The following is a 26209-nucleotide window of genomic DNA, read 5'->3' on the forward strand; positions in this document are numbered from 1 at the left end:
TGTATATTATTTATAAAAATTTTCATCAGTCCTCTCAGTACCCAAAACACAAGCTACGCTTACTTTGGGGCTAGATGGCGATGTGCGCGTTGTCGTAGTATATAAATTATTAAATTATTATTATTGAATTCAGTATTATGAGACATAGATGTAGTCATAGATAGGTGGGTAAATAAATAAGTTACTTATTTATTTGTCCATCAATATTATACTCTGTACTATTTGCCAACTAGAGCCTCTTCAAATAGTTCTACCCAATACATATACAAGAGGTTACAACGTTCTTACCGGCGAAGTAACCGTGTGTATTAAATTCATTGCAAATAAGCTTTTATTTCTATAGTAATATGAGCTATTAAAATCGGAAATTGATGGACAGGTTCTTGTGGGATTCATGTATCTTTTGTATCTGTATCTGTATGTCTCACTGATAGTCTAATGTATTACTCAAAATAAAAATACTTAATGTTATCATACCGTTAATAACAAATGTCGATTAACGGCGGAGTACTCAAGACAGGTTGCAGATTTTTTTTTAATTTTATTACAAGTGAGACCTTAACTGCAATCTCTCCTGATGGTAGGTGATTATGCAGTCTAAGGTGGTAGCGGGCTAACCTGTTATGAAGTATGCCAGTAGCATTTAAACCATAATCGGTTTCTATGTGTCATCGTACGCAGTCTTATAGAAAAGTCCTGTTATAGTATTAAGGACTAAGTCAACGATAAAAATGCTTGGGTGTAAATTAATGTACGCATCAAAAGTGCCATCTATGTGCCTATTTGAATAAAGAAATATTTGACTTTGACTTTGACCTCCCACCAGACCTGACCAGATAAAATTTAAAAATTATAAACCAATCTAGGAAAGATTGGTTTTTGCAATAACCATCTGGTGGTCCGTCAATTGTTACAATAAAAAAACGTGTGTGTGCCTATGTACACGCGTTAAAAGTTATACTTCTTTGGCGTAACAAGATAAAAATCTTTTCAAAGATTTTAATCATGCCTTATTCTACGTTTGTAGAAGAAATGACACTAACAATAGAAAAAAGTTTTTTAATAAATTGAAAGTTTTATTATAACGCATTATCTAGTTATCTTAATATCGGACAACCAAGCTTCACTCAACAATGAAATTTGAGTTTTTTGTACAATTGAATCAATGAATTCATCGGAATGAGACCACAGACTTTAACAGTTGAAAGTGTAGACTGTCTAACCTTTTTTTAAACAAAAATGTTGACCATAGATAACTTCACGGTGTGGGCGCGCTTTGTAAAAAAATACTCTCATCATTTTTCCCTAACGCGCCAAAAGAAGTATAACTTCAAAAACTGTCATTTCGACTTGTAACTAAACATGGTTCTAAGTCTCTAACGGGACGTGCAGCTGTCTACGATAAACTGCGTAAACCAATATCATACCTTCAACCGGCCGCAATGGCCGCGGTCGAGACAATATGTCAAATGGCTGTTTACTCGCAGATACATGGAATGGACATTAGCTAAACGGCCGTTAAATTAACGATTGTGTCAATTATTTGTTTAGTGCATATTTACAGACATGTTTAAGCTATTTGGAGTCTATCTGTATAGTAGGTTACTAACTCCTTGGTCTAATCGTCGACACATTTTAATACGGATCTTTACGTCCTGGGTTTGATATCCGAGTCGGGTTACATAATTCAAGATAGCTGTTGAAGCAAGTGATATTTTAATTACTTAAAACGAACATAACTTAGAAAAGTTGGAGGTGCATACTGGGATTCGAACTCGGGTCGCCGAAGGTGAAGTCGAGCTCCTACCCAATGAGCTATCACCGCTTGGTAAAGGAAAACATCGTGAGGAAACCTGCATGCCTAAGAGTTCTACATAATGTTCTCAAAGGTGTGTTGAGCCCACCAAGCCGCACTGGGCTAGCGTGATGGCCTACGGCCTAAACCCCTTTTCATTGTGGGGGAGACCCGTGCTCTGTAGTGGGCTGGTAATAGGTGATGATGATGATGATGATTCAAGATAACGAATAAAAAAAAACAAAGCGTATCTGCAGTTACATGCCATACCCAGTTCTACGCGATATCGTACCGGAACGCGAAATCGCTTGGCAACACGTCTTTGTCAGCGGGGCTGTAACCACAACCATATAAAAGCAGATATAATAAATTTCCAAATTGCCTTTCGAAAACTGTTTCTATGGGTTTGCATAAACACTATATCAAACGCAGACGAAGTCTCTTGCAATAGCTAGCAGATAATGAAAACCTAACCTAACCATACCTATGTGCTACCTATTATTTATTCTGCGTCCCGGACCTCTACGGAGAGGTCGACATAATTTACACCTCCATCACCATCCGTCAGGGCGCGCTATTGTTTGCTGGACAAGTGACAGTACGAATTAGACTAAATTAGGCTTTTGTTTGTCGTAAAACATGTCATGTAGGCATGTATCAAGACACACGATTATGTGTCAGCCAAGTTCCAGCCAAGAATAAGCAACTTTAAACGAATTATGATTTTTTTGTAACCTAGCATATTGCACTGTAAAATTATTCTTACTTCTTATTGAAGTCATATTTTTATTCACATTGTATATTTATTTACTGACATTACTCATTCACGTACTTACGTACATTATTTACTTACATATATTATTTACTTACTTGCTTGATTTACTTCCTTATATAAATCCATTTAAGTAATTATATTATATACTTGAGTGTTTTATTTACTTAAGACATACAATGAACATTCAAGTTTTTTCTATCATTAGCTATATGAACTTACTGCCTCAATAAACAGGTTATAAAATGAAGAAAGCTATTTTTTAATCCAACAAGGAGTTTTAATGTTAAACTTTTAGAGTTCCTTAAGAAACTTTTAGGTACTTTTATACCCCGGCAAGACGCTGGCGATGTGTCTTTCTCAGTTAATCTTTTTTAAAGTAATTATATTAATGAAATTAACGGAAGACTTATTATTTATTTATATCCTTGGTTTACTTGCAGCTAGCCAAAACGTATACGTAACGTATACTAAATCAGTTACCGATGCACATTGCAAAAAAAAATATATATCTTATTAGTTAATTTATCTGAATATAATTTATGAACTTACTGTAACTGGAAGATTTCCGTATATTTAAAATGTTTTGAAATTTTCTACCGGGGGATGCTTTATTTTTTTCTGTCTGTCTGTCAAGTTAAACTACTGAATGGATTCAAATAAAATTTTGTATAGTGGTAGCTGATATTCCGGGTCAACTTTTTATCCGTATCCTGTATGTATGGATGTTTGTTACGCTTTAACGCATAACGAATGAACCGATTTGGCTAAAATTTGGCAGAGACATACAATATAGTCTGTAATAGTCTGTAACAGCTCATACAATAAATACTTATTTTTATACCGTAAAAGCAAACAGCTATTACAGGATAGCAACGCTACTTTTTCCGCATTTCTCTTTTAAAATCCGCGCAATTCGCGTTTTAAAATGACGTGGTTTTTTGGATAGGCTTAGTTGAGGGCCTGATAAATAACAAATGCTACTTTTCGGTCTGCCCGTCTTAGCGAAAAACTGAAAAAATACCGAACGGTTTTTCATATGGTTTTCACTAATGAACAGAGTGACTCATGCGGAAGGTTTTAGTGTATTTTATTATGGTTTTCTGTTAATTGGCTGAAATATAACGATGTTTGTTAAAGATTTCATATCCAAATAAATAGATTTATAATTAAAATTAATTATCTACTTACCAGTGGCGTACATAGAGGGCTTTTTATAACTCTCACTTCCGGTTTTGTTCATTTTATATTATCTGCATACCCTCTATGCACGCCACACTGGTACTTGCACATTTCTCTTTTAATTATTTAAATTGGACCTATGGGTTAAAAGTTACGACGGGTATATAAAATGCAGAGCAAGAACAATGCAGAGGGTCGCCCGGCCGCTTATATAGTTTGGAAATAAAACCGACCCGGTAAGTTTTTGGTTTTTTTAAGTTTCAAAACCGATAATAACCGATTTGATGCAGACGAAGTTGCGCGGGTCAGCTAGTATGTGCTCATGTGCCTGTAATTACACCGGAAACCACGCCTTTCAGACCAGAACACAGCTTTGCTGCTTGGCGGTACAAAGCCTGGCTAATAAACTACAGGCAATTTAGGAATTACAAGTTGTTGGGACACATGCATAGCGCAACACGACTCCTGTTGCTGATACAGCGAGTCGCCCCGCCGCGACCGTTTATTTTAATATGAATATTTTATATTTTTACACGAGCGTTGCAATCGGTACACTGCCTTGTACACACGGCGAACACACATTAAATACTGTTATAACAAGGGAAGTGATTTTTTTATTACCCTTTACCCGAGCTCCTAAAGTGGTGATCCCGACGTGATACTACGTGACTAGAAATGTCTGTCCATCTCTTCTACATAAAATACCATAATAAACCTACCTCTTCACAAAATAAGTGACAAATAAAGGAATATTAGGCGAGTTTAACTTAATGCAAAACTATACTAAGAGATTGTATGGTAAAGATTTTAAGATACAATCGCTTCACAACTTCCAAATACCGTTCACCGAAACCCTAAACTCATTTAGGCCATCTAATCGTAACACATCTTAAGAAGATCTCGGGTCCAACCGACCCTCCTTTAGCCTATAATTTAGTGTAAATAGTGTAGTCGGAATGTCCGACAAACTGCTATCTATGTTCCGGGGTGAATCGACTTCAATACAATTGACTTTAGGGTACTGGAAGGTGAAGTTGGTCATTGTATAGTCAAGTTTATATCTCTTTGATAAACCGAACTTGTGAGTTGGTTTTGGAATAAGGTTACTCGGGGATGTTTGTAGATCGGACCTTTACGATTGTGAAGTTTTTTGACTGGTTAAGGATTAGTTTAGCAAATTTTATAAAGTGGTTGCCTTGTAAACTTACCCGCTTCAAATTTACGCCCTAACATATACTCTAGGGTCGTTTAAAAAATTGCTTTTAGAGGAGAAGGTAAAGTTTGTAAATCTTAATATACCTACTAGCTTCAAAAAAAATATGACTTTATTCATTAATTCATATAGTCATTAATTGATTGGACAAATAAACAAAAGTCTTATGTTTTTGAAGTTGACCCCCGTTATACCTTTTCAGGTGTAGATTTTATTGAAACTTTTTAAAGCGTTCTTTCAAAAGAAACCGATTATTTAAATTTTAATTTTTCCAACAGATGGGACTCATATATGGGAAAATAAGAGACACTCAAAGTCTACCAGCCACATAAAATTATCTTATGAATGAATGAATATACTCTTATTGTACACCACATAAACATATAGAAGAATTGTAAATACAAATTTAACGAAAAGTATCCAATTTAGCGGCCTCATCGCTACATAGCGATCTCTTCCAGGCAACCAATGGCGTAAAACACAGCTAGAGAAGAGAGTTTATGTAAATCACAGACAGACGAATTGTTACTGGGGTTAGCTAGTTTAAAATAAATTTCATTTCACACGTTCCACCACCTTACAACGAAAACTATTCGTCGATAGCATCTGCATTGTGGATGAATAGAAACATTAAATCAATGGTGTAAAATATGGAAATTTAAAATGCATTTAAACTGTTTTTTTTGGGATTGTAAGGATTTGAACCTGCACCGCTCTGACAATCGCGGCTCAGTGCTAACTAAGCTATAACTAATCAGGCATCAGTGGTTATACCACTGATGCCTGATTTAATATTTGCCTTCTTTTTCTTCATCAGTCATAGCGACTGCAGTAGCGTGATTGGTGGAAGATAATAAATAAATAAATAAATATACTAGGACAATACACACATCACCGTCTAGTCCCAAAGTAAGCGTAGCTTGTGTTATGGGTACTAAGATAGCTGTTGAATATCTTTATGAATATAATACATATAAATACTTATAATATACAGATAAATACCCAGGCACTAAAAAACAATCATGTTCATCACACAAACATTTTCCAGCTATGGGAATCGAACCCACGGCCTTGGACTCAGAAAGCAGGGTCGCTGCCCACTGCGCCAATCGGCCGTTTGACGGCCGATTGGCCGTCAAAAGTGAGTGAAAGATGAAAATTGACTTCAACATTATTTGGTTTCAGATCGGCTGGTATGATGAGCGGTAAAACTTGATGGCGCGGTGACGAGCATGCGCCGCGTGCACATCGCCGCTCTTCTGCGGCTGCTCATCGTCGCAGGTCAGTGTAAAACGGCAATTTACATCGCACAATTTATAAGCTACAGGCTATAGCCTAGTGGTTAGGACGTCGGCTTCACTTTCGGGTACCGAATTCTAATTCAAGCACGCACCTCTAAGTTTTAAAACATCACTTGCTTCAACTAGAAGGAAAGCATCTTGTTACCGGAACTGTCGGGCGCGCCCGACAGTTCTCGAAAATGTTCTCAAAGAAGCGTGGAGTCCACCAATCCGCACTGGACCCGTGTGATGGACTCCGTAGTCCATTCCACGGGTCCAGTGCAGCTTTTCCGTCAAAGCCCTTCTTTTTGTGGGAGGAGACCCGTGCTATTTAGTGGGCAGGTAATGGGATTTTGCAGTTTTATTTACAGAAATCATTTCATTATATACCTACTGAGACTATTAAAAAAAAACCGATAACAAATGCGTGGTTCATGGACGACACTTTGTAAGACGTGTTTTTTGCATGGCCTGCTTTTATAAAACTTATAATTCTTAATCCAGCCGTGGAATCGAAACTGGGAACTTGTGATCCGCAGTAAAACATAATGCTAACCACTAAACTAACAAGTCGGTAAAAGTTAAGTTAGAAACTTGCTCCAATACATTTTTGAAGCGAAACTTCTTTAAGCGCGTTCAGCACATTTTGGGTCGTCGTCATAATACGCTTCCCATGAGCTATTAAAGTAAACTGTTGTTTTTTAATTATTTTAACAATTATTTGGTTTACATTATAAGGTTAGTGTTCGTTGTTAGCGGTTTATCGTGGTACTATTGTATTTTGAATGAATTTCTATATACAATTGATGACAAGGTTGCTTGGAAGCATCCGGCTCCGCTTTCATCTCCCACAAGATAGAAAAAGGAATGTTAAAATGTAAATTGTTGATATTGGAAAAAACAACTGCTAAGTTTCTTGCCGGCTTCTCCTCGGTAGAATCTGCCTTCCGAACCGGTGGTAGAGCCACTACAAACAGACAGACTTGACGTTTAAAAAGGCCTTCTTATATTAGGCCTTTAATATTTATAATGTTTTTATTATTTATATTTAAATTCAAAATTGTCCTACTTGAAATAAATAATTTTGAATTTGAATTGAATTGAATTGAAAAAAAAACATTATAAATATTAAAGATTATAAAAAAACACAGTTACTGTTTTTACTCTGCTTTGCGGTATTAAGCACACTCTTTTTTTTATGATTTATGATCTTATTTATCAGCAATCAATCTTCATTATTCCACGAATTACCTACCTAAGCATTCCAGCATAATGGACGTTCGGTCAAACTAAATTAAACTTTTACGAAAATAATCTAATCCATTTGAGGTATAAAGGCAATAAATATTAATAAAGTTTGGCGCCTTGTTACCTTGAAACGCGAATCATGAAAAGGTGGGAAATCGCAGAATTAATTATTTTTAATGGAATTAATTATTTCTAATTAATTTTTTTTTTATTCCATTATAAATAAGCCCTACACTGCAATTTCACCTGCAGGAAATTCACCTGCTATGCTAAACTAAATGAGAAGTTATTCAAGGCCTCCACGATACAGGCTACCTAGTGTGGAGACCACTAGAAATTGATTTTTGTAATCCTTTTGAAAATGAAGATATTTTTTTTATTTTATAGGAGACATTTTTTTCCCATGCGAAGACAACATTTTGTCTTCTCCCACAGGTCTATCAACTCTTAGAGCATTGGCGATAATATCAAATCAAGTGGAAATAAAATCAAAATATATGTGTATAAACTGGGTAGAAAACTTCTCCTATTCCCTGTTACCGGGCTTTGGCACCTGCCCAGCATAGGCAGGGGACACAAGCTATGTTCCCTGTTCCCGGACACAAGCTTTGCTGGACCGCCAGGGTAAGCCATGATGCAGTCTAAGATTGTGGTGAGTTAGTCAGTGGTATGGCAGTCATACCCTAGGAACAAAAATATATATATAATAAATAAAAATATATATATATATATTTCATTTATTACAATGATTGATTACGAGACGTAAACAAAAAAAAAAGACTTTTTTCGTGCATTCATCGTCATCTCTTTTGTTAGGAGTCGGATAAGTATTTACATCACTTTAGGATCTTATAATAAGAAAAAGATATTTATTTATTTCATTTTTAACGTTAAATTAATACCAAGCAAAGTTATAGTATACAATTAATAACAAAAAAAAAAATTAATAATAAAATTAATAATAAGTTTTTTTCGAAAATATAAAAAAAATGTAACCTGCGAGTATGTGCTGTTCCAGACATCTTCATCAGATAAACTATCTTTTAGCGTGATTAAGAAACAATTCCATCCATCTAAACTTTCGCTTTTATAATTATACTTCTATTCTAATATTATAAAGGGGAAATATTTTTGTTTGTTTGTACCCATTAAGCTTCGAAAGTTCTGGACCGGTTTTAACCATTTCTTCGCAAAAACAAAGTTAAATTATCACGAACTAACATAGGCTAAAATTTATTTTCAAAATAACTGGAGATCCTTAAGAAATTTGCAGTAATGTTAACTGAAAGTAACAAAATTTAGCCGATGGAATTCATTACTCTGCGTGCGCTAAGAAAACTTTTGATAATACATAAAAATTATGTATTACATGATTAAATTATTCATTAGAACCTACAAACAGACCGCAAGGGATTGTACTTGTACCTAATCTTCATACTCGTAGTTAAACAGCTTTTGTTATCTTCAATTTTATCAGATCCCTGAAAGAGATAAAAGTGGTTTACATTAGTATCGTAGTATTAATTCTTATTTAAAGAAATGGTTTCATCATCAAGAATATTCATTAAGCAGGAAAATCCTACTTAATTCATCCTATTCAATAAGGTAATAAAAGTTAATCCAAAAATAGAAACAAAACCAAAAAAAAATATAGTAAAATAGCGCGTATATAAAATATAAATTTCCTCGATCGAGAAAAATTGTTACAAGAATACACAATTTAAAAATACCTATCAGTAGAACTAAGACCTAAATCGAATGTCACATGTGATGTTATAAAACAAAATTAAACGCAGGCGGAGTCGCGGGCAGCAGACTAGACTAGTATTTACTATAACTTTAAAAGCCTTAGTGTTGGCCTACAGGCAAATCGGCTAAACGTAGTTATTTTGCGAAGATTATTATTTGAGCTTCGTAGAGGTGCACTGAAAGATTTATTTTTTGAATTCCAATTAAATAGAAGTAAAGGTAAAATTTTATGTGAAATTCCTTTTTCAAGTTATATCCATAAAGGTATTTTGACTTTTATTTGCTTTTGTTTTTGCCTGGTTACTCTCTGGAAACGGGTAATTCTAATAATTGGCACCGCTGTAATTCTTTACAGACGAAGTTGCTGGCATAGTATATATTAATTCTATTTCAATTAACACTAGCTTCTGCTCACGACTTCGTCTGCGTAGACTTCAGAATCGGGTCTGAAGTTTCGATCGTTAACAATTTTAAATCTTACCACGTTAACTATGCGAGATGCCGGTATAGAAAGTACATGTCCATTTCCATAGTACAGGTGACATGCATACCAAATTTCAAAGCTGTCTACCCGCGGCTTAGCTCGTAAATACTTTTCCATGTCAAAGGCTATATGCATGCCAAATTTCATCCAAATCCGTTCAGCCGTGTTTGCGTGATTGAGTAAAAGACATCAACACTTTCACGTTTATAATATTATAAGAGCAGTGTAATGAATATTAATATAAAGTTGGGAAAGCTTCGTAGTTTCACGAAGGGGCGTAGAACTTGGCGAATCAGTTATCGTTAATGGAGTGTAAAACAGGCCCCTGAGATTAATGGCTTCAGGACCTCGCTGCTAAAAAGTGTTAAAGATATTTATGGATTTCTCGCTTTTTATGGACTTTTATGTTAAAACTAGCTTTTGCACGCGGTTTCGCTTGTGGTAAGCTATCTACATTTTGTCATACCAATTTAGATTGTCATTACCTATGCCATGGGTTGGCTGCTGTCTGTTGACTAGTTCTGGTTCTCTGTCTCCAATAATATTCATCAGATCTACACCGGTTAAACCAAATTCTAGTTGTTTTTTTTTTACAATACACACACCGCCATCTAGCCCCAAAGTAAGCTTTAGCTTGTGTTATGGGAACTAAGATGACTGATGAATATTTTTATGAGTAATATATATATATACTTAGAATATGCATATAAACACCCAGACACTGGAAAATACTCACGCTCATCACATAAACATTTTCGAGTAGTGGGAATCGAACCCACGACCTTGGGCTCAGAAAGCAGGAACGCTGAAAACTGCGCCAATCAGCCGTCAACTACCTTAAATTCTACCTAAAACATAACTTTTCCAGTGCAAAAAGAATTATTAAAATCGTTTTACATTCGACGTAGTAATGGTGTAAAATCCTTAAAAAACATCCTGGGTGCTGAATTTTGTAATAAAAAGTATTCTATGTCCTACCTGTAGTATTAATTCATTCATTACTTTCAGGCTGATGCTCGGCAAAAATTCAGACAGACAGACAAAAGTGCTAAAAAAGTAGTGTTGGCTTCAGGATCGATTAAACTGTGTCCTTTTAGTTTTTCCTTTAAATATCTTCAATATACAAATTTCAAGACGTTAAACTTAATTTACTTAATTTAAGTTAGTTGACGGGCAATTGGCAGCAAAACCTGCTTTCTGACTCCAAGGCTGGAAAATGTTTGTGTGATGAACATTACTGTTTTTTCAGTGTATGGGTGTTTATCTGTATATTATAAGTATTCAGTTAATAATTCATGAAAATATTCATCAGTCATCTGAAGTAAGCGTAGCTTGTGTTATGGGTACTACCCATAACACAAGCTACGCTTACTTCGGAGCTAGATGGCGATGTATATATTATAGTAATATATTTATTATCCTTTTAGTAGCTTGAAGAAGTAACCCTAAAGAGGCTTCATTGATGAGTCAATAACTTTAGTGCTAAAACAAGTTGTCCCTAGATTTATGTGTCTGCGACCACGCCTAGTCTCATTTTATTTGGTGCTACGATTTTGTTCCGTTCCCAGAATACATTTTTTGTTACGATTTCTTTTGTTTAACCCATGTAAATGTATGCGTAAGTATGGGTAAATCATTATAAGAGCCCAAACAAAGAACCGGTTTGAATACTGTTTTAATTCGAAGGTTACTGCTCTTATGTTGAATGAATGTTTGTTCAGCCGTTTCAGGATAAGCTTTTTTCAAGTAATATTTAAAAAAAAACCCAGTTCCATCATAGAAATGATAATTTTAAAGCAAGCGGACGTTATTGTGAAAGTTATAATTGTATTAAAACCGTTGAAACGAGCTTAGCAAATTAAAATTAAATTATTTATGTTCCGAAACACCTTTAGGAAAGCTCCTAAATCGTATTCAAAGAATTTTTTCGGAACGCGCAAATTTATTTCGCAAACGAAACACCTCATCCATCTTCACTTAAAGCCGCGACTAAGCAGTGTGCGCATTGCGTTTTTTAGATGATTTGACGAAAGCGGTGATAGCCTAACCTAAGGCTTCGACTTTCCTTTCTTCGAGACCAAGTTCATTCCCGGCACCATTAACTTTTAGAAGTTATATACTTTTGTAATTTATGCAGTTTTAATATTGCATAAATTACAATAGTAAGTCCGCGCAGACGAAGTCGCGGGCAGAAATTAGTATTTTATAAATCCGACCGATCCCAGCTACGAGTAGTTCCGGACGAATGTGTTTAAACAATAAAAAACTCTAAGGATATTTTATTAATACAGATATGATATTATGTGTACTAGACTATTTTATACCATTACAAGTAAGTTCTTGACTGCAATCTTACCTATGATGATAGCTGTCTAGGCTGTAACAGTTATATTAAAATTTTTAATTCCACTTGTGGAGATATCTTTATACTACATTACACATGTAAAATGAAAAACCTTATTGTGCGCTTGTCCTTATGCCGGTATAAATGCCAAAACATCTTAATTTACGTAAAAGACACTAATCCGGAACGGCCGTAATAACCTGAGACGTCACTTTTCAGCGACGTTCTCAAGTTCTTAAGTGATTTCAAAGAGCGCCTAAGATGTTGGAGATCTTATTACGTTGGACGGTAAACCGTGCTTGCTGCTACAATAATTATGGCGGTTTTATTTTAAAAACGTAAAGATATTTATCTCTTCTAAAATAAGATTTGCTTATCCGTTGTTTAAGGTCTAGAAGGGCACTTTCTTTATTAGAATTCCTTAAACAACATGAGGCCAATAAAATACGAAAATATTTGTTTGGAACGGTCAGTCTTACTCTTAGTAAACTTCAGAAAGTGTTGTCAAAATCGGTTTAGCCGATTTAAACTAATAAGCCCAGAAGAGAATAAAAAAAAGGGGTTATGTATGCTTTGGTTTAGTTATCAGTTAGGAAGTGGTTCATAATCATAGTTGGATGGTTATTTTTTCTTATTCAATAGGACACTTGTGACAAAATTGAATCTTAAAGATATGATCTTTAAGATTCAATTTTCTGACACGCATTTTATGGTGAAAATTCAAGTTTCTCTTCTTTCCAACAGGCGGCGCCAGTTTCGTGAACCCGCATACTAACGACGAGCGCCCTGACCTCAACCAAGTATGGCTGGAGATACCCACAACCCTCGTCGCGCTAGGCGGAGACGTCCACGTCTACATACGAGGCTCAACCGGGACTGGCTTGCGCGTTCGCCTCGCGCGAGACGACGACGAAGGCAGAACCCTTCTAGCCACAATGCCTCTCGCCCTCGACTCCGAGAGCCGCATGACCCTCCCCTGCGGCTACTTTTCCAGGGGGGGCATCTACTACATCGACATTATAGCGAACACATTCCGCGATTACGATAACATCACGATAAACAGTGTTAAGGTGAAAAGGGATTTGAGTGGTGGTGGTATTATAGAAACTGGTGACAGTATGGTTAAGTCATGGAAGTTCGACGTTCAGTGGCCGACCGCTAATTTGGATGTGACTCCGGAACAAATACAGACGTATCCGGAGAGGCAGGTGACGGCGATTCTGGAGTTCCCGAAAGTGGTCTGCACGCCCGTGGAGTCAGGGGAGGACTTTTGGTTGGAACTGCTATACTGCGGCCACTCCAGTGGTGGTGCGGTGCTGTGCGATGGGAAGAACAGCAGCTCGCATGCACATGTTTTGTATTCGGAACAGGTAATATTGGCCCTGGTTCTATAATCGATTTATCTATCTAAGCATTTAGACCTTTAACAATCTTTTAACCACTGCCTATCCTTATATCTAAGTAGTTTTAAGTACCCACTCTAAGACTTTGACTGAAAAGACAGTGTTATGTAATTCCGGGGCTGTAGATATGCAATTCCCAGAGGATTCATTACCTTCCTAGCTATGCCGTAATTCTCCATGCTACTGTCCAGGACGTAGAGTCATTAATTTCAGCTAGTCAACAATGGCCATAATTCTAGAGATATAAGCTACATATTTTTTGCGTCATGCATAGTTATTATGTACGCTATTTAAAGGATGCATCCTTTGCTTAAAAATATGTTTGGATTTGGAAGAAAACCTCGACCTCGCTGTTTTATTGAAAGGTGGTTGTTCCTCCTAGGTGCATGGGTTTCCCGGACGACGCACCATGACGCTGCGGTGCGAGCTGTTTGGCCAGGCCGGGGACTATGCGCTGACGCTGCGACCGGCCGCATCCGCTGGGCCACAAGACTTGGCTGTGGCTTTTATAAAGGTACTATCCGTTACCAACGTTTTACGTCCGCGTTTGTTACGGTTTTTAACAAATGCCGTGAGAACCGTTTGTATGTTTGGGATAAAAAGTAGCCTACATTACTCTCCGTCCTATCAAGTAACTCTATGCCAAAAAACAAGTTCATCGGTAGCTTACTTTGGACGTAAAGGAAGGCCAAACACAATTTAGTATTTCTTTAACATATCCTGACGATATTTTTTTTAAATGTACATTTTAAAAACCTTACCTGAATAGTCGTGGCGTGCGCAGAGCGTTCAATCATATTTTGAACTAGCTCTTGCCCGCAGCTTCGCTTACGTTAAGTTCATATTTTGATTTGGTTAATTTAACTAAAAAGGTTTAAAAAAATGTCTTGGCTGCTAAACGAAAAATATGAACGTAAATTACTTAAAAAAACAGAAACTTTCATATCAATTTGATGCCTTTGGGAGTTGGAATTTTTAATTTTTGTGAAAACCGGAAATCTAAAGCTTCATGGATTCAAACTTGAAACATAATTTGATACATGAAGGATTTTCATCCCCCATTTAACCCTCTTACGGTTGGAGTTTTTAAAATCGTTTCTTAGCGGATGCCTACGATTTAATAACTAATTATCTGGGTGCAAAATTTCTGCCCGATCCGTCAATTGGTTAGAGCTGAAGACCCGAAATATCTTAATCCGTATTCAAACATACTAAGGGTTGGGCGAAATATTAAATCGAGCGTATTCAGTTTATGCGTTCTAAATCTGTCTAGAATGGTTTTAGTTTAGTGTTCAGATATTTTTGTGACAAAGCTCGTCCAGGGAAGTACCTACTACCGGCATGCTTTTTCCGGCCGCTTGCTGGGTTCCGGTCTGAAGAGCTTGGGTGCCGGTGTTATAAGAGGCACTTGAGGCTTATAACGTACGGCTCAAGATGATGGGCGGCATGTTGCAGGAGGAGTTTCTTGCAAGCCCTACTTTTCCATTACCCCTTTTCAGGTGGGCCATCCTGCTTGTTGTGTCGACTATTTGATTTCAACTTGCTAGGAAATCGCAAGTGTGATTAAGTCTAAAGTGTGATTAAGTTAAATATAAATAAATATAATACGACAATACACGCATCGCCATCTAGCCCCAAAGTAAGCGTAGCTTGTGTTATGGATACTAAGATAGCTGTTGAATTTTTTTATGAACATAATACACATAAATACTTGTAATATACAGATAAACACTCATACACTCATACTGGAAAACAATCATGTTCATCGCACAAACATTTTCCAGTCGTGGGAATCGAACCCACGGCCTAGGACTCAGAAAGCAGGGTCGCTGCCCAATGCGCCAGTCGGCTGCCAAAATTAAGAGTACGTTGTACAAACCCGCAAGTACCCGGTTATTATATCAAGCAGTACTGTCACTATAAAATATTATCGTGTCCAAACATTCCCCATTGTTGCAAACGGAATGATATAAAAACCCATATAATCTGCATACATGAATATGGGTGGGTTTTATTTACTGTGAATTGCGTGGGCCACGTTGGGACCACTACAAAAACTCGGGTGATGTACGTTTATTTAAATTCATGGCCTTCTGTGTTTATGGTGGGGCTGAGGGTTGTCACACTTTAATATAAAAACTAAAGATGTAAGGTGATGACTCTGTTATCACCATCTTTCCAGTTTCAATATCATAATCATCCCGTTAGTGGATGAAGGTCCATTCAGTGGAAGAAGGGTTTAGGCCCTAGTTCACCAGGCTGGCCCAGTGCCAATTTGGTATATTTCACACGCCTTTTGAAAACCACGATTTTATCCTTCACCGTTAAATCTAGTGATATTTAATTGCTTAGAAAGCCCAAAACTGTGAAAAGTAGGTGTGCGTTCCGGAGATCAGTTTGTCTTTCATCATTATCACTAGGGGACCCGCACAACTTCGTCCGCGAATGAGTCGACTTAAAAAAATATTCGTATGTCCAATATAAATGATTCCGAGATTCCAATATAAATGAATCCTAGCTAGGTCGATTTATCGCCCCCGACACCCCCTGTATACTAAATTTCATGAAAATCGTTGGAGCCGATTCCGAGATTCCAATTATATATATATATTCATAGCTCGTTCAAAGATATAAGATTAAAATAGCCGTTGCGCGTGATTTCCTACGTAGTTTGTGGTTTTTTTAGCATTAAAAAGGGAATCGGTATAAGTTAATGCGAAATTTCGCCAAGGAGAGTGCAATCACTGTTGGAGACGTGGGTGACAAAGAAACAAACACATTTTGCGTTTATATTATTAGTATGGATAGTTACTTTTTTGTTACGACATTCGGATAGAGTACCTATGTTGCCAACCCTGAATTGGGGTACAGTGAAAACCCTTTGACCGTCTGCTCGTCGTAAAATATTCCATTCTTTATTTGATGTGTAACGTTTTATCGGAACTCTGGATTGGTTGTGAATCGTTTGCTGTTTTATATACAAAGAAAATAGGTCTATGATTTACGATTAGGATTTTTAGTATGCTAGTGGATTTATCTTTGCTTTATTATATTTATCTTTTTATTTTATGGTAGTTATATTTTATAGATTAACTAAGCGGGCGATGGAGAAAAAAATGCTAGGAGTATCTCTACGTAATCAAATCAGAAATGAGGAGATCCGAAGAAGAACTAGAGTTACCGACATAGCTCAGTTCGCGAAGCTGAAATGGCAATGGGCAGGGCACATAGCTCGGAGAACCGATGGACGTTGGGATCTTAAGGTGCTGGAATGGCGACCCCACACCAGTTAACGCAGCGTAGATCGGCCCCAACGAGGTGGACAGATGTCATCAGGCGAGTAGCTGGGAGCCGCTGGAGGCAACCGGCCCAAGATCGTGGATTGTGGAACTCCCTACAAAAGTCCTATGTCCAGCAGTGGACGTCAATTGGTTGAAATTATGATGATGATATTTTACAGACCTTTTTATACCTACATTTAGTATAAAAACATCTGCTCATTATCCTAATTGTAGGTATGATTTTTTTAATAACAGACCGACATGAAGTCTTATTGATTAACGGAGAAGTTATGCAGTGGTTTTTGCGCTCTGACATTGTGCTCTGAGTGGAAGTGTCTCGACCACTGCATATCAATTCCAACGTTCTGCCACGTTTATTAATATTAGGAGCCTTAGGGTTCTTGTCTGAAATACAGAACTCTTATAAGCTTAATTACTCGATAGAATAATCTCATAGATTATAAATTTTCAACAAAAACTTCAACAATAATTTAAAAGGAAAAACTTTACGCCTTTAGTGGAAACTGCAGCTTTAGCGAGTTCTCATCATATAATTAATTATTATTATACTTTTAATTACCATTATGTATCATAGTCTTTATATTTCAGACCTTTATTATAGGATTTTCTTTTGAGATTCAGCCATCTGTGGTTATAATAATTTGAAGCATCGTTAAGGCTCCATCAGAGTAGTCACTCCATATTTATGTACGAGATAAAAGGCAGCGTGTCGGAGATAGTTACTTTAATGCTTGCAACACTGTTAACAGAAGAAAATATTTAGTTTCTACGATGTACGGTTCAATTGTGATCAGATTCGAAAATATATATATAAGCTCTTTGCATTGTGTAAGTTAAAACGTCTTACTTTCTGTCATTTTATTTAATTCTTTGCCATAAGTATTTTTGAGCGTTAAGCAAGGACAAACAAACCAACAAACAAACAAAAAATATACAACTTTTCGCATGTTTATGGTTTTTTTACAAATAGCGCAGGAACTGTTTGTTTTTCTAGGATAAAAAGTAGCCTGTGTTACTCTCTGGCCTTTCAACTAACTATATATCAAAAATTAAGTTGATTTTTTGCTTAGTTAGTTAGGTTAAACAAGGACAAACACACACACTTTCGGATTTGTACGGCTTTTTAAAGATCCCGTAGAAATCGTTGGTTTTACTGGAATAAAAAGTAGCCTATGCTAGTAACTGTCCATCCTTTCAACAAACGAACAAAGACATTTGATATGTATTAGTAAGCACGTTAATCAATTCGTAATTTATGATTGCGTCAGCTAGCTCCTTTCTCTCCTTATCCTCTAGATTTCAAAACTTGTGATTTACACGTACATGTTTTGTTGAAGGCGGACTGGTCTGAGCAGTTCGTGCTGAACGTGCACGGAGGGTCAGTGTTCCCCTGCGGCGACGGCGTGCGGGTGCTCTTCCAGTACCCCGAGTGCGTACTCGAGGGTGCGGACAGGGTGCGCGTGTTCGGCAGGGATTCGGAGCGGCTGCGGTACGTCGCGGAGCGGAGGGTACGGAGGTAATACACTGATGATTCTAATCCCTACTAGTATTATAAATGTGAATGTAAGTTTGTTTGTTACGCTTTCATGCAAAGACTACTAAACCGATCATCACAAAACTTTGTACACATATTCCTGAAGGTATTAGAAGTAATATTCGAAAAACAAAAACAAAAGCGGACGAAGTCGAGGGCAACAGCTAGTATAATATAATTTTAACAACCGAGGAGTCGTTTTTCGTATCGTCAAAGTAAATTGGACCCAATGTGAATCGTTTTATAGTTGCAAATCCAGTACTTCCGATTTAGTTTTACAAACTTTCGACCGTAGGCGATAAAATGACTCTAAACCTTATTTTTTTATAATTCCACAACAAGTTAGCCCTTGACTGCAATCCCACCTGGTAGTGAGTGATGATGTAGTCTAAGATGGTAACGGGCTAACCTGTTAGGCAGTATGATAGTTATAGTCGGTTTCTACGCGATATCGCACCGGAACGCTAAATCGCTTAGCGGCACGTCTTTGTCGGTAGGCTGATAACAAGCCACGGCCAAAGCCTCCCACCAGTCCAAACCAGAGAAAATTCAGTATTTATAAATTCCTATAGCTGTCTATATATCATATATACATACTATATACATTCCATATCAACATTTTCCTTTTCTGAATACGCAGACACAAGTAGCCATCGATTTTGTGGCGGAAATGACCCCATTACACTTCAGCCGGCTAATCATTGAAGCTAGATCGATTACTTTAGGTCTTCAATGGATTACGTGAATTTTTAATACTTAGTGTATCATTTCATGTGAGTTTCCTCCCTAACTAGCGATCCAGCCTGGCTTTGCACGGGTACAATGCTGATACTAAATTTACTACAGAATTCTTTAAAAACAACGTTTATTGCCGCTGCTTTTTAGTTAATTTGTATGGAAAAAAAAATGCTTCTTTTAATTATACATGGTGATTGCTTATGAAATATACTTAAGCACCCTTGAACCGTATTTGTGCGTCTGTAACACGTGGTATATATAAAAATTTCCTTTTGTATCATTCTATCTGTTAAAAACACATCAAAATCCGTTGCCTTGCTTAAAAGATTTAAGCACTATAAATACTTGGACAGACAGACAGCGGGAGTGACTTGTTTTATACTATGTAGTGAAAGTGACGATTTTTTTTGTAATCAGCTTAATTTCTATATAAATTGAACTAACATGTTCTTTCGCAGGGGTCAGCACACGGCCTCCTTCGACTGCCGATTGTTCAGTGAACGCTATCCGGAATATTGCTTCGTGTATGTGTCCCAAGCTGTCACTGGCGCGGTGGCAGACGTTAGGATGGATTGCTTGCCCACTTTGCCCCTGTCAGGTAAATATTTTCTTTTTTTATATAGTAATAATTGAAGCGCAACCAGGTGACCCACGTGGTGGTAAGTGGATGTGATGTTATATGCGATGGGCTGCCACACCAGAGAACACTCCAAAATCATAAATTTCCAATTTGCTCCTGCCGAAGATCGAACATCCTCGACGCCCACCACAGCTCCAGGAGCCTACTCTGGTGGATTTTTCTACTCTATGCCAGCTTACTGCTATTTGCCGTGGTCCTTGTGACTATTTCGCGCCATTGACCATTTCTTTGGATGCTGCTGCGCTAGGTACCTCGTAGCTCTTTATGTGCCTCGTCCCCAGAAGGCGGCGCTGGCGGCTGGGGTGAGTGGTCGGCGTGGTCGGCGTGTCCTGCGCCTGCGCACTGCTCTACGAGAACGCGCAGCCGGCACCGTTTCTGCGACTCCCCGCCGCCGGCTTATGGTGCTAAGTTCTGTGAGGTGAGTAGCACGGTAGAAGTCCTTGCACTGACTTAAAGGACAGATATGCAAGGTGTAACAAATCTACCCTACTCACTTAATAAACAATATTTTTTAAGAACGTAATATCGAGAGAAAATCTGACCTCATAATTTTATTTCGTAACCAAATCCGATCAAAACTGGCTCAATAGTTAAGTTTAGAGACTAAAACATTGCATTATAAAATAAATACATTTTAACAGTTTAATTTTCATATATGCATTAAGTCCGCCTCGCCCTGTGACTACTCTCACAGTAGTCGCAGGAGGTAGGAGTCCGCCGTTGCAATGCGTGAGTTGGGGCTCGCAACTACCATTATTTCAATAAGAGATATTGGTACCATAAGGACTTCTTCCTGTACTAAGAGGAAGGAGTAATACATACCATGCCGTTTAACGGAGCTATGAATGCCTGGAGTAGGGAGATGAAGTTGAATATGCTATGAAGTGTTGAATGATGAGCAGATGGAGACATTATGTTGATAAAGGGATCTATTGGTTATCTAGGTCCTATTTTTATGCTATTTGAGGAAATCTGGCCTTGTGAACTCGTTGCTTCTTGCGCTCTGAAAGTCTTAAGTTATTATGGGACAACAAGGTTGGGGTCTTAGCCTCTGGATGACCATGTGCCAGTATTATTTAACAAATTATGAAACCTTAAGGAGAGATCTTTTTTCGGAACCAGTTGGTTTAGTTACAAGGAGCAATGACCTCTAGGCTAGGTCTTGTTTGCATGCCTTGATTTCATGAGGTGAGTAACAAGAGAAAGGTCAGAACTGACCCAAGTTACTAACTGGATCTTTAAATTCAAAAGTTCTAATTTGGCCTCTTCCATTCCATTTGAGAGCATGTTAAGCCATCGTAAGTATGAGTTGCAGTACTTTCGTTACCTAACCCACCAACCCGTATTGATAAAAGTGGTGGGTCTAAAGTCTAAACTCCTAGTCGTAAGTTATTATAGTAAGACATTCCCTAGTCCCCTTAGTAATTGACAGTCAGTGTCACAAAAGTTGAAATAATGTTCAATTAATAAATTATAGGCTGGTTATAATTAAAGTTCAATCATTTAGATCCGTTTTTATCGAATAAAATTCTCACGTCATGAATTTATAATTGCGTTGTTAGTCGTTAGTGTTGTCGAGCCATAACTTGTTATCTATGGTTGCCAAGATACCCGTCTCTTAGCAACGGTCTAATCAATAATTCATTGTAAATACTCGCAGTGACTGACACGAATACTCTTTAGTAATTTTATTCATGTTTGCATATTAAAGCATGGCCCCGAAAAAGGATAAAAGCAAGCCGAAAGTTGAAGACAAAACCGCTGCAGTTTCAGAAGTAGAACGGACTTTCTTAGAACTGCAAATAGCTGAATGTAATAGGAAGATTGCAAGACTTCGGACCGCTGTTGATGAATATGAAGTAAGGAATGAAGAATTACAAAAAGCTTATGATAAGCTAGATGAGGATAGAGCAGATATAATTGCCTTCTTAAAGAAGACTTTGAATTTAAAAAACGAAGAAAATGCCGAGTTAAAAGAAAAAGTTAAAGGTCTGGAAGAAACGCGAGAAATAGAAACAGCGCAGTTTAAAGAAACTGTTACGGAACTTGAAAGAAATTTCACCGTAATGAAGGATCAGTTGACGTCAGAAAACAAACTATTGGCAGGTAAACTTAATACTTTGGAGGAATTTAGGGCTATACGTGATGACTTAATGAGAAAATTTGAAAAACAAGAACAGGACTTCAAAGACCAAGAAATGAAGTACAAGAGAGTTATCTATGATGCTGAAAAGAAATTTGTCATTGGCAAAGATAAACTTAAAAAGGAAATGGAGGGCCAATTACTGCAGTTAGCTCAGGATTTTCAAGATGCCACGGAACTTAGAATAGCCGCTTCTACACATCGAGTCATACGAGAAAATATTGCAATCAATAATGAACTGGACAGTATTTTAGCAACACAAGCAAAATTAGCTGAGCAAAATGAAAAATTTAAAGAAAGTGAAAAAGCTGCAAAAATTGCAATGGAGTTGGCCGAAGAAGAAAGAGACAAAGCCATTAATAAGAATGTTGTACAACTCAAAGTTATCGACCAGCTAACAGCCGCATTCCAAAGCATAAGGCAAGAAAAAGGTTTATATGAAAAGAAAAATTATGATTTCGAAACACTTCAAGTAAAACTTGAAAAACTAGTCAAAGAAAATGAAACTCTTTCTTTGCAGGTACGCATACTAGAACAAAATTTACATGCTCGAATGTGCGATCAAAATAAAGCTACAGTGGAAGCGACGAAAGTAATCAAGGAGTGTGCAAAGTTAAAGAAAATATTACGAGAAGCTGGAGTTGCAGTACAAGCAGCATTGAAGCTTGATGAATGGGCTTCGAAAGATCCTACTAAAGAAATAATGGATAGACAAGCCCTGTTATCTCGTTTGCTTGATATAATTACGCAATATCGGGAAATACAACGAGCTGAGTCAATAGATACTTTGGCATCTCTTGGCAGAGTATATGAAGAAGGTGACCTCGGATTTATTCCAAAGCCAACAAAGAAAAAATCTGTATCTTCTACTGTATCCATGACATCTAAAGAGTCTGTTAAAGCAGAAAAACATGTATCAGAACTTTCAATATCTTCGTCTTCACTTGGCAGTATACGAACTATTCCAAGTATTAGGCTAGTTCCACCATCTACTGAACCTCCATTGCCAGCTAAGGAGAGCATAGCATCCTTTATAACTTCGGCAAAATCAAGCGTCAGTTCGAGTGAGAGCGAAAAAGAAGAAGTGCCTGAGAGTAAAATGAGTATCGCACAAAAGTTGGAGGCTAGTAAATTGGAGATTCAAAAGTCAATCTTAAAGGATCTTCAATATTCACAAATGATGTTGGGACCACAGGCGAAGACGACCAGTGAAATTAAAGTTTCTAAATCTGTAATAATAGAAGAGCCTGGTGAGGATGTTGAAGGGGAAAATAAAGATGTTGAAGTAGAAGAAGACCAAAGAGAAGTAACAAAACCGGAGGATGAATCGATAGAAGGTGAAAATGCAGTTGACGATGCTGAAGTCAAAGATTCTACTAAAGGATGAAAGTAGATTTAAATCACTCTAGTTTTGTGATGAAGTAATTCATTCTTAATAAAAATATATTATATCTATAATCAACTGAAATGTATTTTTCTAACATTTTATTGAGATAAAATTAAATAAATTATTCAAAGAAACAAAATATATTTCAATTTTTACAGCGTTTGCATTACGAAGTTATAAACTATTATATTATAATATTTACTATTATATTATAATATTTACTATTATATAATTACGATAACAAGCTCCTATAGCATAGAACATTCTCTGAACAAATCTTCCCAGAAATCTTTTATTGAACAACGTGTCTGGAGATAAAAAAATCTCTTTAAGTTAATAATATGACCGAAGGAGCTTATCATACCTACTATGGTGAGACTGAAACTATATCTGTTTTTCCGTAGCTCATAGGTAGATAACTTAGTCACAAGTTAAGGTTAAATGTTCTATCAACAACTGAATCTCACGTGCAATGATTGGTCTTTTTGATGATGGATTTTAAAATCTTGGGTTTAAAAATAGTTAGCTATTGAGTTGTTGTTGCCAATAAATGTTTCGTTCTAACCTAGAACTTAGAATTCCTTCATAACAACTCGACCTGCCTAAATTCTAACGGGCTCACCGAGTTTATCCCCAGCACGCACCTATTATCTTTTTGATGCTATGTGCTATTTAAGCTATTTATTAAATATAACTTAAAATTCCTTAACGGTGAACAAAAACATCGCGAAGAAGCCTGCATACCTGAGAGTTCACCGTAATGTTCTCAAAGGCATGTGAAATCTACTAATCCGCACTTGGCTAGTTTTCATTCTGAGGAGAGACCCGTGCCCTGTGATGGGACGGTAATGGGTGGATAATGAAAGATGTTACGTTAACAATGAGTTTATTCTAGGGGCAAGCGGTTGAACTAGCTGCGTGCGAGTGCAACGCTCGGCCGTGGGCTGGCGATTCGTCTATGGTGGTGGCGGAAGTGGGCTCCGCGTGCCGCTGCGGTTGTGTGCTTCACCTGGCACCGGCTGCCAGGCTGCTGGCTGGCTCTGCCAGAGCTTGCCGAGAGAGATCACTCTGGCTTCTGCAGGTGGGTACATTTTGTACCTTTCAAAGAGGAGGTTTTCAATCCAACGTGATCTTTTTAGAAGACTCTATAACCTATTACCCTATCACCAGGCTGAATTTTACAAACTTAGTAACATATTAAATCAATGTTACAAACCGTCATAGTAAGACAGTTCACATTTTCACAGATGATGCATTTTTGCTAAAATAAATATTTAAGGGTGCTCCCATACAAAAACGTGATTTAGAACTATTAAGTACATACATACACTATTAAGCCTAATTTATTTTGACATCACAAAAATCAACTAATGGATGGAAGCTTTCCAAAAATAAGTGATAACGACTACGACACTCGGAGGTATCTTTGCATCGTTCGAGTCCATACAGGACTGAAGTGAAGAATAATGAAGATAATGCAGTCGTATTTATGTCAAAAACCCACCTGAGTTGGTGGGTTCTTGACATGAACTTTGGCCAAATATAATTTTTATTGTTTCTTGAAAACTATCTTCTATAAACTAACTATCTACTAACTATTATCTAGATAATGATTATTAGCGTATTTGTAAAATTCCTAATTAATTTAATAATATATGTGGCAAATATGAATTTATAGTTATCAAAAGTTTAATTATTTACCCACTTTATAAATTTAATATAACATAAGAAAACAACAGATCGAGTCTTCAGTTTTAGACTCGTAAAACAATTTTTTTAAAAAAACATATTAATTTTGCAATGACAGCAATTGTAACGGCGTAAGCTAGTTTGCAGTAATCTACAGTTAGTATCATAATTATTATTTATTTTTTAACGTTCTAATGCTGGCCTCCTATTTCGTAGGGCAGAAGGTTTTAAAGCACATACTCCCACGCTGCACCAATGCAGGTTGGTGGGCTTTAGCGTTCTTGTCCCAATTTGTTAGTGATAATAAACGCGACCGACGACCTAACCTTCTCTCCGCGGAAATGTTGTTGGACACTGGCAATTTTCTAAATCCAGACGAAGTACCAAGAAAATTTAATATAAAAAATAGGATCTCGTGTTCCGTAACTAAAAATATTGAAAACCTACGAGGCAGATATAAAGTTAACAATTCAATAATAACAAAGAACCATGCTACGTTCTATTTACATGTTCTTGAAATGTGTTTGAAAATTTTCCTCAAATTTGTTCAGTATTAGCTATACTTACTTCTTTCTAATGTTAGGAATTGCAGAAACTTTAGTAAACTTACTATTATCAACTGTCACTGAACCGAAGTTTGCAGTCGTGCATGCACTGAACCGAACTCAACTCCTGACAAAGCTAAACGTTCGAGTATTTGAAAACGTTAGCCACGTCAAGGGCACGGCTAACCTTTCACCCGTTAAGAGTTTAGTATTTACGGAATACCAATTCCAATGATCACCTTAATGTAAGGTTACCTACGGTCGCCTTTGTTCAACTAATTGAATGCACGCGAGTTTTCAGCCATGCATAAACTCATGAGTTCGACTGCTGACAAAGTTACTTGGGAGTTTACGGGCAGGCGATCTGACGTGCTATTATGGAGCGTTCAGTGTTTGGACTTTAGTTAGTTATTAATATGCAATTTAGGTGGAATAGAGCTGGTACCGTTCCACGGTGTAAGGCTAGACTGACTCTAATTGGTCGCTTGTATTACCTGGCTTCGACAAAACTACTTTAAAAGGGGCTAGGTCCCCAACTACTACTTACCCCCTTTTAAGCACGCCATATAAAGTAAACTGGGATTCATTTAATAGTAAAGCTATTAGTGAAGCAGCTCGTCTGGGGTCCACACGCAAACACACACACACACACATTGTGTTTTAATCAGAAGGGTATGTATATGTATACGCGAATGGCAATGGTTTCATAATTTTTATATCAATAATATAAATATTTTCAATAACTCCGACACAAACACAAT

General features: G+C 37.1%; 1 protein-coding gene across 1 annotated transcript in view; it reads left to right on the forward strand.

The window, feature by feature from the left end:
- Nucleotides 1-6193: 6193 nt before the first annotated feature.
- Nucleotides 6194-26209, forward strand: part of LOC120629848 — a 31600-nt gene continuing 11584 nt past the window's right edge. The window contains exons 1-7 of the mRNA XM_039898909.1: nucleotides 6194-6243; nucleotides 12812-13437; nucleotides 13853-13984; nucleotides 18110-18288; nucleotides 19503-19642; nucleotides 19966-20102; nucleotides 24110-24295. Coding sequence (XP_039754843.1) covers nucleotides 6195-6243; nucleotides 12812-13437; nucleotides 13853-13984; nucleotides 18110-18288; nucleotides 19503-19642; nucleotides 19966-20102; nucleotides 24110-24295 — 1449 coding nt within the window. The 5' untranslated portion in view covers nucleotide 6194. The remainder of the gene's footprint in view (nucleotides 6244-12811; nucleotides 13438-13852; nucleotides 13985-18109; nucleotides 18289-19502; nucleotides 19643-19965; nucleotides 20103-24109; nucleotides 24296-26209) is intronic.

The sequence above is a fragment of the Pararge aegeria genome, chromosome 15 (assembly GCF_905163445.1).
Source record: "Pararge aegeria chromosome 15, ilParAegt1.1, whole genome shotgun sequence".
NCBI classification, from domain to species: Eukaryota; Metazoa; Arthropoda; class Insecta; order Lepidoptera; family Nymphalidae; genus Pararge; species Pararge aegeria.